The 12,817-nt window shown below is 41.9% G+C and overlaps 1 protein-coding gene across 1 annotated transcript in view; it reads right to left on the bottom strand.

Annotated features, from left to right (window-relative positions):
* gpm6aa (glycoprotein M6Aa) overlaps window positions 1-12,817 on the bottom strand; it is a 43,659-nt gene that overhangs the window by 12,794 nt on the left and 18,048 nt on the right. The window contains exons 2-4 of the mRNA XM_034182125.1: window positions 5,423-5,616; window positions 4,984-5,140; window positions 4,050-4,203 (exon numbers count right to left, since the gene is read on the bottom strand). Of these exons, the coding sequence (XP_034038016.1) occupies window positions 4,050-4,203; window positions 4,984-5,140; window positions 5,423-5,544 (433 nt within the window). The 5' untranslated portion in view covers window positions 5,545-5,616. The remainder of the gene's footprint in view (window positions 1-4,049; window positions 4,204-4,983; window positions 5,141-5,422; window positions 5,617-12,817) is intronic.

Here is a 12,817-nt window from a genome sequence, read left to right as displayed (position 1 = left end):
TGCCAGCTCAGTGGAGGTCTGTCTTTACCTAATTTGATGTTTTATTACTGGACAGCTAACATTCAAAAATACATTTACTGGCTAAAAGATCCTCATACAACTTTGTGTCAATTAGAAGGTCAGTCGTGTTTGTCTGCGTCACTCCTTGCTTTATTATTTTCATGTCTGCTTGTGCTTGTGTCCCTGTCTCGGTACACAGATAATCCTGTTGTACTTGCCTAAATTTGGTATCAACTTCACTTCAAATGTATTTCTGCTTCTGCTCTTGGCCCTTTATGTAAGAATCACCTCTTTCCTCCTTCCTTCTTAGACACTGCATTTCATCTATGGGGTAAGAAGGGTGTTAAATGTTTCCATGATCTTTTTAAGGATAATACCTTTCTTAAATTTACTGATATGTCTTCCTTATATGGCTTGCCCTCTGCTCATGCATTTCATTTTTTTTTTCAAATTAGACATTGTGCGTCTGCTATTTTTATGGAGTTCCTCTCTCAGCCCCTAAACATCTTTGGACGGACCTCTTTGAACTTTGCCCCATAAGAAAGCCCTTATATCACAGATATATAATCTTGTTCTTTCAATGGACAGTCATCCAGTCAATAAAACCATCTGTAATTGGGAACAAGAGTTTCGTCTGAAGTTCGGGGAACATTTCTTGAATAAGGCAGTTGGTAGAATTCGGATGTCATCATCTTGTGCAGGACTTTCCCTTATTCAATTTAAAGTAGTACCCAGGCTGCCTTTGTCAAAGTCCATGTTATCCAAAATTTATCCAAATGTTTCTAATCTGTTTGATAGATGTAACTTCTCTCCCTGTTATTTAAGACATATGTTTTATATGTCATATGTTGGGGAGGTGATGGTCTAGTGGTTAACCATTGGGCTTGAGACCAAAGGAGCCTCGGTTCAAATCCCAGCCTGACTGGAAAATCACTAAGGCCTCTTGGGCAAGGTCTTTAATCCCCTAGTTGCTCCCGGTATGTAGTGGGCCCCTTGCATGGCAGCAGCCTGACATTGGGGTGAATGTGAAGCATTGATGTGTAAAGCGCTTTGAGCGTCTGATGCAGATGGAAAAGTGCTATATAAATGCAGTCCATTTACCATTTTCTTTACCCCAAATTTCAGCAATATTGGATTTCATATCTTGCCATCATTCACGAAGTTATCTCTCACGTCAGGTTGGAACCTTGTCTGCTGATTGCTGTTTTTGGAGTTCCTGGGGTCCTCACTGTGTCCCTTATTAACTCGTAGGCAGATGTACTATAATTGCCTTTACCTCATTGCCAACACGCCGCAGAATGTTATTATCTTGGAAAGCTCAATGTCCCCCATCTATTCCTTTATGGTTGAAAGATCTCATGTTTTTCTTAAAATTTGAAAAAAAAACTCAAGTTAAGTCTTAGAAGGAGGGCTGATGGTGTTATGTGGGCCGCTGAAGAGGAGGCACTGCTGGCCCACCACCACCAGAGGGCGCCCTGCTTGGAGTGCGGGCTCCAAGCACGAGAGGGCGCCAGACCCAGAAGAAGTGACAGCTGTCATCCTTCCTCTGCACCAGCTGTCACTCGTTCATCATCATCATCACCACCATAAAAGCCGGACTGTAACTCCACCTCCTCGCCGAGAAATCGCAACTACTGAAGAGGTCATTTCTCTGCTGACTGACACTTTGTGTGTAATAACCTGAACTTCTGTTGCAGCCGTTTTCCTGGAGTGTTGCCTTGTCTGGGGAATTGGCGTTTGGTGTGACAGCGACGGCTTCGCCTCACACCCCAACCCAGATAAGTGGTTAACCAGAAGCTGCACGAGTGTGTGACTGGAGGTGGAGGTGCTCCCTCCTAACTGTGTATGGACTGTGGATTACTGAGTGTGCGGACTCACACTCATTCATCTTATCTCTGCTTTCTGCCAGCAGTACCAGGGTCGACAGCCGAAGACAGAGGCCACCTGGGGACTTGGGACTTGGCGGCTCCGGTGTTCTTCAGACCGTTGGTGGTGGAAGCCGTGTGGGACGCGGCTTCTCTCTCGTCGCGGGTCTTCTATCTTCGAGCCTGCCCACACGTCACCTGGTGTCAATTGACTGTGCAAATTTCTGTGAATTTAGTTGTGTATTATCACAACATTAAATTGTTACTTTTTGGCTTATTCATTGTCCGTTCATTTGTGCCCCCTGTTGTGGGTCCGTGCTACGACACCTTCTCAACAGATGGGTTTCTAAAACTGTGGCAACCATGTGTTTCTTATCTTAGATCCTTGAAAAAATATTGGACTTGATTGAAATGAGTGTGTTTTTTATTTGTATTTTTTAGACCTGCGGTTGGTATATTGGTGTTGGATATTTGTGAAGGTTCGGGTTGCAGCACATGTACCTATTTGATTGCGCCTTCATTATGTTTGCAATTTGTAAGTGATGTGCTGGTGTTTTGTTTTGTCTTTTGATGAAAATAATTCTGAATAAATATTAAAAAATAAATAAAACAAAACAATAAATAAAAACATTTACAGATTGGGGGAAAAATCTTTGCAAAACACAGAATAGACATAAATGTAACCTGCAGCACATGCAATGGTTTAATATGATAACATGTCTGCTGCAAATTTGCACAAGGCACCTAAAAACTCAGGTGTTGCACATAATCAGAACACAACAAAGTTGCAATGCAAAAGATGTTTGTGCTTTGATCATTGCAATGTGTTAAATGACCACCAATTAAATGTTGTGTGTGGGCCGCCAGAAGAGGAGGTACTGCTGGCCCACCACCAGTGGGCGCTCTGCCTGAAGTGCGGGCTTCAGGCACGAGAGGGCGCTGCCGCCATGGACACAGCCGGGGGTGACAGCTGTCGCTCATTACCTCTTGACAGCTGTCACCCATCTACTCAACATCATCTCACTCCATAAAGACCAGACGTCATCTCCACCTCGTTGCCGAGATATCATACTTCATTGGAGGTAATATCCTCAGCCTTTTGTAAATCTGTTTATTGTGAGTGTTTGCAGGAGAACCGGTCGTTTTTGAGGAGGCTGTGCAAGACGGCGCTCCTTTTCGTGCCTGAAGCCCGCACTTCAGGCAGAGCGCCCACTGGTGGTGGGCCAGCAGTACCTCCTCTTCTGGCAGCCCACACACAACATTAAAGTCTTCAAAGGCTTTAACTGGTGGGTCATTTATCACACTGCAGTAAGTTTGAGTGAGATTATTGATGATTATATTCATGAAATAGCTATGTTTTTGTGTTATTTTATTTGCATTGCATTGAGCAGTAGAGATCAGTAAACTTCCAGCAAAAACTTCCATTCACTGTTTTAACTTTTCTCATAATCCCCCTGTGCTTCCCAGAATGCACCAGCAAAGTTCCAGCATTTCAAAGCCATGTAAACAATGGCTAGCAAGGATGTGGATGGTGTCGATTCAGCGAGTTCACGAGCAATTATGATGATGACACATTCTCCCAAGTTGAGAAGGTTATCTAGAAGAGTTGTAGCACCTGTGAGGAACTTCTGCTCTCTCCCAATGTTGTCTTGTCCATATTTCACGAGGTGTGTTTACATTGTTCTCTAAACCGGAACTCTGCTGAAACCGACCTCTCGCGTAAGTCACGGACCACGAGACGACACGAGATTCACAACTGTAAAACAACAAATTCTGTTGTGAAACTTTACAGTGCTGCAATGTTTTCGCGCTTTGTCTGAAATTATGGCAGATACATTATAAAATGAAATGGGCACATGTGCTTTAGGTTATATTTGTGCTCCCTATTTTATCAATTTGCAAGATTTATTTTTTAATTTATTTATTGACAGAGCTACCTGTTCTTGGTAGTGTTTGCTAGTGTTGTCTTAAAATCTACATGATTAATGGGCTAAGAACTGAGTACTGAGGAATCCCACATAAGCAGCAAACTGTAGGAAATATTCATGAATTTTGTGGTAAACTAGTTTGCATTTTTAGCTTCAACTCCAAGTGGAGAATATGACAAATATATTCGAGGTGACACTTGTGTAAGAAGTTGACTACTGGAAGGTGACCATATGGAGAAAGAGCACTTGTTCTTACCATACTGGCGTGGATCCAGACAGAGTTTGGTTCCCTCCAGTACAGTAGCATTTTGGCAAATATTCCAGATGTTGAAATATATAAAGACAGGAAGGGAGGTAAATGCCGTCACTCCGAGCCAAGCCAGCATGAAGATGTACGTCAGCATGATGAACTGAAAGTGTGATGCACAAAAATTTGATGCACAATTACACATTTGGTTTAGTTTGAATTGTCACAGTTGATTGTTTTACCCGGTTTAGCAAATTTGCTCAGTATCTACACTTATGGGGTTCATATATAATAGACTTGCATGGAACAATGGGCTGATGTTATACTTGTTATAATCCAATAACAATGGAACCAAATAAAAGAATTTTGCCATTGGCTTCACTGTCAGCTTCAACTTTACAGGAAAAAAAAAATGGTAAGATATGAATATGTTGTTTGAAATAAATAGCAGAGTTTGGTTGACAGAAGACACAGGGTGAACAAATGTTAAGACCTTCAGAAATCCGGCCTTCATTCAGAAAGCTGAAGACATCCTTTATAGGCCTTGAGGCCCATTGATGCCAAGGTTTAGCTACAGATTCTGTAGCATTGGGTTACTTCCCCAGCCAAGGCGGGTACCCATTTTCAGCTGGGTGGACTGACACAATGTAAATGAAGTCTCTTGGTAAGGGAATTGAACCCAAGTCTACATTGGGCAAGTCTGCCCAACTACTTACCACCTGAGCTACTTGTTCTACTTTATTTCTTGCAGAAACGTCTCTGATAAATGTTCTTTGAGGCTGTTGATTGCCAAGTGACAGAGAGTGGGCTCCAAAGTTGCCTAATTGATGTTTACTGTTCCAAGTTAGTTCGCCTCAGGTTTGAAATAGAGTATATGAAGTTTCAGCACAAGTAGATTAAATCTGACAAATCTGATCATGATGATTTTAGATATTGCTCCTACCCAAGCGCTGACACAGCGTCCACAGGTGGTGATCTTGAAATCTCCATACAGGTCTTTAATGGCGCCACTGGTGAAGAAGCCTTCCACCATTAGCAGGATCCCATAAACAAAGAAAGCCGATGCGATGCCATAAATCACATACTTGATGATGTCAATCCTGGAGGACACATTAATAAGCACTGGAAAAACTGTACAATAATGTCAGATTATTGGAAATCAGACTATAAGAAAATGTCTGACGTTTTTAACAAATATTGCATTAGACCGGTAACATCTTTATTTTCTTTAATGCAGCAAATAACACAGAGAGCATCAGCTCCAGTTGGAGTTTGGTGGTAGGGATAATATATCACTTTGTCATCCATCTCATTTGTTTTTTGTTTCAAATAATGCTTTCTCCAAGCAACTAATGGGCTCTGATATGCAGTTCTGTACTCACATGGTGAAGACGTCCAGTGAGTCCACAGGACTCCTCACCATCTCAAAGTAGTTTTGTAGGATGGTGACTGTGCCAGACAGTGCCTCATGTCCACAGCCGCAGAACAGAGCCACACCCCGCATATAGCAAGATGGTAGCTATAAGGGACGGGTACGGGATCCCACCCAGGCATTTGATGCAGCATTCAAGGCATCCTGGGAAAGAGAGTGTAAATGGCTCATCTTTATTCAGTCATGAGTTTACTGAAGGAAGTTCAAAGAGGTTGAAAAATCCTTCTTGCCTTACTGTGCCACAAAGAAAGACATCATTGTCAGTATTTTTGGAGAATTTTAAATAGTTCAGGGAAACATTGCCAATGGGCAAATGCATTTGCATGTCTTATGCTGTCGTGACATTCAATGTTTGAGAATCAAACTTGCTGGAAGGCAACCTTCCATGAGAAAAGAGAGAAATACAACATGAGGGTTAAAAGAAAAAAAATACTAATATGAGTACTTTATGTTCAACTGCCTCTTTGTATCATGTACTGTAAGCTTATGTTTATTTAGTCAAACATACTTGGATCAGTTGAATTTATTTCATTTATATAGTGCTAAATTACAACAAAGCTGCTTCAAGGCACTTCACACAAGTAAGGTCTAGCCTTACCAACCCCCAGAGCAAGCACACAGGTGACAGTGGTAAGGAAAAACTCCCTCTCATGATATTGACGAAGAAACCTCAAGAAGACCAGACTCAAAGGGGTGACTTACTGCTTAGGCCATTCTACCAAAAGAGTTTACAATACAGAACACAACACAACAACAACTGACAAGAGTCCATGCAGGTATCCCGTCCACCGTCAGGAGGAGAGGGGGTTGGAGGGGTCATCGAGCCACTCGTTGGATCAGTTCCTACAGCGGAGTCCGTCAAGCGTCCACCACTGAAATCATCCAATCCAGCACATGGATCCAGCCGCATCTCGGACAGAGAGAAAAAGGAAACAGAATCAGTCGGCCAGAAAAACTACATTTAAGCAAGAGGAAAGCAGAAGAAATACTAAGGTGATCACTGGGCACTAGCCCTAAGATTCACTAACAGACCCAGACTTAAATTTGTTTACTAATAAAATGAATTTAAAAGGGTAGGAAGCATAGTACCATACTATGGCTCTATGCTAGCCATACGAAAGGGAAAATAAATGCTTCTTAAGTCTGGACTTGAAAGTTTCTGTTTAATTGATGCAGGGAGCTCATTCCACAGAATAGGGGTACGGTAAGAGAAAGCTCTGTGACCCGCAGACCTTTTATTCACTTGGTTAAGCTTTAAGAAATGTCTTCATTATCAAACCAGTGGCGTAAGGTAGTGAATGGATGTCTTTGTCACAGGTCTGTCTGGAGGATCCTTGGGTACCACTGGAATAACTATGTCAAACAAATGGTTACTTAGGGAGACTCCAATGATGCATAGTACTTTATGAGGGATTGTCAGCTTCAACATTTTGGACATGAGGTGCGTTTCTATTGGCATGATCTAGCACACAGGTGTCTCAGTGTTCAGGACCCCAGCAGCTGGAAAAGGCCAAGGAGGTGTCCACATATCCGCTGTGACAGATGATTACTTTTAGGAGGTGGGGACAGACCAGTTGTTTGCCTGTTCTGTTGCCGTCCAGGACACAATCCGGTTGTGTAGTGTTGTCCATGTGGCAACACGCAGGACCAGCATGTGCTCTGAGTGATTTAACTGCGCGCTAATCAGCGTATTATTACTATTATTTTTTTAATCTTACCGAAAGTCAGTTGACAGCAGTGTGACTTTTAAAACTCCTACTGCTGTCCGCATCAATTAAAGTTAGCAGTGGGAGCTTTCAGTAGAAGACGTGTCAAAATCTGACATCTACTCCACAGATGTGACTCTTATCGACATAAAAAAGTGAGACATTACACCTCCTCCAAATATATTTTTGCACTGCACACATTTCTTTCATGAAACACACTCTCACTGCAGGATACGTGGGTACTATTAAAACTCATTCTCAGTACCTCCTGTTTAAAACCAGACATCTGTACTGCTAAAGGCAAAGTGTGATTAAGTATCAAATAAAACGTGATGTTTCTGTTAGAAAATCTGGCTGGTGTATCGTCAGACGGCAGCTTTTTAAGTCAGTTGCTGTCCAGTTGCCTGAATCAGGGCTGCTAATTGATGGCCTGTGGGTCGTGTTTGACCTGGTCTCATTTTGTGTGGATCAGGGTTTCTGTGTTATATGGCTGGGGGGGGCCTGGCTGCCGGTTTGTTTCTGTTTTTTGGTTTTCCTCCCAGGTGGCGTGCGTTTGGGACTGAGTGGCTGTGTTGCTGAGGCTGTCAGGACCTCACCCTGATCACCTGCGACTCGTCAGGACTCACAGCTGTGGTGCATCTGGATGGATTGGAACATGTTGGCATTTAAGACTGGAGTGCACAGTGTGTATTTGCCAGAGACTCGACCTTGTGACCAGACGGGTGAGATCGTTGTCTCGGGAGCCATCTCATCAACAGCGGATGCTGAGAACGTCCAGGTTTGATGCACAGTCTGTGAAAGAGGAGGGGGTGAGGTCTCACGCTCGTCAGCACACTTCCTGAGGTACGTTAGATTTTGTGACTAACAGTTATACAGTCAGTAAATGTTTGTTAGTCATGTATCAGCTTCCACTGCAGTGGAGTTTTGTGAACGGGATGTTCCATGCCTGCAGGTTGGGAAGCTGATCAGTAATCAAGCCAGGAAGTGTTTGCTGTTTGTACACCTTTAAGTGTTCTGTGTGTAGAGTGTGGACTCACATAATGGTTCCTTCTTTCACAGACTCGGTTGTTGCGGCCACCTGGGGGGTGTCGGCGGGGTCCTTGGGTCCGAAACAGCTTCTGGCTCCGGACCGTTAGCGCTGCTGGGAGCGCACCACGCCAGGCCGCACCTTTTTGTTATATTATCACTGTTATGTATTAAATTTAGTTAGCCTTTGTACCGTGCTCTGCTTATTTCATACTGGGTCCTTCAAACGCTGGTCGGTTCTCCAAGCTGCGTCCGACACATAACATTCTGGAGTTAAACTTTAAGGAAAATGGTAAGTGCACATCCACCCTGAGATCTGTCAGTGAAGACTCTGGGGATTCTGGAAATAAATGCACATTAAATTTTGTTCAAACACAAATCATGTCCTTGTCTTAGGCTATTCTTTAGTATGAAAAACATGTGCTTTACTGTGAAAATTGGATTATTTTTACCAGTGATCAAGCTTGTATAGGACTGCTTTTGTGCTTCCGAGTATGTCACATTTTCTTGCACATTGCACCTTCTGACTTATTCATTCATTTATTTTTGTATTTATTGGCATTCTAGGGGAAAACTGGAAGGAGTTTGAGTGTTGCTGGAACACACAATACAAACTGCAATCTCAACACCCACTGGACACCCAACAATCCACCGTGACTCACTTTCTTATGAATCATTATTTCTGCACAAACACCACCACCACACTAACTTGTCTCTTTCCACAGCAGAGGCTGGTCATTGCTCAAAACACCAAGCTCAAGCTCTCATTAGAGCTAAACTTTAGTGCAAAATAGTCATGGCCACACTCACTTTAAGGCATACAGTCATTGATTAGACAATGAAAAGATGATCAGTTTTATAGCCGTACTTGCATATTATTTATGTCTCAGCCATACAGAGGATAATACCATTTTACTCAGCTCTTACACTGCAAAAACTGGTATCTAAGAAAGAAGACTTGTTTCAAGAAAATTTGACTTAATTTTTGTCTAAGTAGAAAAAATAATCTTTTGAAGTATTTTTTTTTTTAACATAAAAAATCTTATTTTTGGGAAAATATATCTCACTTTTTCTTAAGTTTTTCCAGCTAATATCAAGCTGTATTTAACCAGTAACAAGGAAAGGCAATGGATTTCAAATCATCCAAGCAAAGGAACAAGATTGTTTTCCTTATTTTAAGACAGAGGCTAATCTTAAAATAATAATTCTGTCTAGTTTTAAGGCACATTTTGATGAGTCAGTGCCTAGACATTTTGTTAGTTTTGAGAATTCTAACCAAGTAATTTTTTCTTACTCCAGTGGCAGATTTTTTTTTTTCTTAATACAAGACTATTTGGCTAGATTTGGGATTATTTTCTTATTTTGAGGGTTTCTGCACTGTAAATGAATGAATGAATAAGTAAATGTCAAGCTGAGCATTACACACTGATCCCGACCTTTTACCCGATTCTTCTTTGTAGTGCCTCTTTCCTGTCCCTCTTGAGGTGACTGTCTGCTGAGCAGAAACTGCTCACATTGTGTTTCTGTGTCTGTGTGCGTTTCTTTTGATTTATGAGTCTGTGCTGTGTGCACTCTTTTTGTTCCAGACTTAGTTACTTCTAAGAGAAATAACAACAGAGTCTGGGTTTATTTGCTTTCCACCAGCATGGAAAAAAGTGTTTGAGGTTTTGCAGTGCGTTGCAGAATATTAATGACTCAGAGGCAGGTCCGTTCTGAATCGATCTGCAGATCGCCATGTAAATGAAATGCGGAGCCGTTTTCCCCAACATGCATTGATTCCTCAAATCTACACAATCATATTCGATGTTTATAAAAATTTAGAATTGCTCTTGACCGTTTTTGTCACAAACGTGATTATTAATTTCATGCTCTTTCATGCAGTTTTGTAATTATCTCGCCGTCTTCTTTTTTCACCTTTTTTTTTATGACGCACCAACCAAAGTATCTCTCCTCCTCCTTCCTTACTCTGCTTCCGATTTTCAGTTGAACCTGACTGGAATAACAAGTAGCAGAGCTGCCTGCTGGGCTGTGCTGAGCTTGGTGCAGCCCCCGACCCTCACCCATGCTTTTCTAGATGAATTGCATTGTTGCTGATGTATTCCTGTTCTAGACTATGGTGCATGTGGGAAGTTTCTTCAACGTACCTCCTTTATTTTTAACCTTTTCAATGTGTGTCAGTCTTGCATAAATTGGTCTGCTGCACACCCACAACAGCTACTGCTTAAATGGGTCATGTAATACACATTTTCAAAAAGCTAATACTGGTCACCAAGTGTCTACAAAACAAATATTAAACATAAGAATGCATTAAATGTTATACATAATTCTAATAATAAAATATAAGCAATTTTACTGAATGGGGATGTTAAAGTTTAGTAGGAATACTTGTGCTGCATCAACCCGTACTGAAAGGTAGTTACAGCAAACAGCTGTTCAACTGTTAGGTTACTATGGTGTAATTTTAGTCCAAAATCAAGTTTATCCAGGATGTGTGCTGACCTTAAGAGCCAATTTTTTAAGGATCAGGCAGACTGTGATTCAAGTCGACTCGGATTTCAACGAAACATGGTTCAGAGATGGAACCTACCAAGAAACATTCATTCATTCATCTTCTACCGCTTAGTCCATTTAAGGGTCACGGGGGGCTGGAGCCTATCCCAGCAGCCATAGAGCACGAGGCGGGGTACACCCAGGACAGGATGCCAGTCTGTCACAGGGCCACAAACAGACAAACCCACCCACACACACACACACACACACACACACACACACACAACTTAAAGATCCCAATCCACCTAACCCGCATGTCTTTGGATGTGGGAGGAAACTGGAGCACCAGGAGGAAACCCACGCAAACACGGGGAGAACATGCAAACTCCACACAGAAAGGCCACGGGAATTGAACCCATGACCTTCTCGCTGTGAGGCAACAGTGCTAACCACTAAGCCACCTTGCTGCCCTACCAAGAAACAAACATTCCCAAAAATTTTTTCACCGAAAACCAAACGGTGACCTTGCCTGGGTTCATCAAAGTTCAAGGCAAAAATACACAAAAACTGATATCTTATTAAATTCCCATCTTTCAAGTGATATAACATTCAGTGCCATCAAGTCCCCAAGGTAGTTTAACTATGAAATGACTTATGAAGGCAAACTCTTTCATCTTAGATACATATTAGGTTGGGGGATCGATGGCACTGAATACAGGGGGCACTCAAAGTCTGGTCATTTTGCAAAATTTGCTGTATTTAAAGGCCCATAACCCTCTGCGCTATCAAGACCCCAAGCAGATTTCAATGTTTTCAACAAAAATAGGGCTTACTCTATCAATTGCAACTGAAAAAACATTGGGGTCTTGATGGCGCTGGCCACCAGGGGGCGCCAAAGTACTCGACTTGCCCAATTTTGAGGAAGTTTAGCGCCACCTGGTGGCCCGCGCCATAAGCCTTTTTTAACGAAATTTGCGGGAGTGGATAAACTAAATATAACAGTTTGCAGAATTTTGGGGACTCCTCTTATACTGGTTTGATACCCCTTTTTAATCAGGTCATTGAACACATACTCACTAACCTAATTGCATGAATTACCATATGAATGCATGTATGATCTGATGATATTTTCTTTTGATTCTCCTTCCCTTATGTACAGTCAACCAATACATGTGTATTGGTATCAGCTGCTATGGCAACAAGCTTGTGAACATGTCCCATTCAATAGAACATAAGAATTTTCCTGGAGTTATTTTTCCCATACCTAAATCCTCAAGTCTGCAAAGGCAATTTGAGGCATATCCAAGTAAGTCATGCATGAACTCTTGTACTGCAGATGACGCAGATCAAGAGACAAATGTCTGACCAATGACCTGATTTTAAAGGGGTATCAAATCAATATTAGAGGAGTCCCCAAAATTCTGCCAACTGTTATATAAAGTAGAGATGTTGGTTTATCCACTCCTGCAAATTTCTTTAAAAAAGGCTGCCACCAGGTGGCCCTAAACTTCCTCAAAATTGGGCTAATTGAGTATTTTGGCACCACCTGGTGGCCAGCACCATCAAGACCCCAATGTTTTTTCAGTTGCATTTGATAGAGTAGGGCCTATATTTGTTGATAACATTGAAATCTGGTTGGGGTCTTGATGTTGCAGAGGGTTATGGTCCTTTAAATACAGCCAATTTCACAAAATGACCAGACTTTGAGCGCCCCCATATTCAGCGCCATTGATCCCCCAACCAAATATGTAAATAAGATGAAAGTTTGCCTCCCTTTGTCATTTGATAGTTAAACTAACTTGGGGACTTGATGGCACTGAATGTTACACCACTTGAAAGATGGGAATTTAATGTAATATCAGTTTTTGAGTATTATTGCCTTGAACCTTGATGACCCCTGGCAAAGTCACCGTTTGGTTTTCAGTAGAGAAATTTTGGGAATATTCGTTTCTTGGCAGGTTCCATCTCTGAGCCATGTTTCGTTGAAATCGGAGTCGGCTTGAATTGCACCCTAATGTAAACCTGCATGAACTTTTAAAAAAAATTGACTCTTAAGTGTGACCTCATGGAGACCAGATGCCAAACTCAAGAGACTATAGCTACCCTTTACAATATACTCAACT

This window comes from Thalassophryne amazonica, chromosome 11 (genome assembly GCF_902500255.1).
Source record: "Thalassophryne amazonica chromosome 11, fThaAma1.1, whole genome shotgun sequence".
NCBI lineage: Eukaryota > Metazoa > Chordata > Actinopteri > Batrachoidiformes > Batrachoididae > Thalassophryne > Thalassophryne amazonica.
Note: the sequence above shows the minus strand (reverse complement) of the source record. Positions and strands in the feature narration are given on the sequence as shown.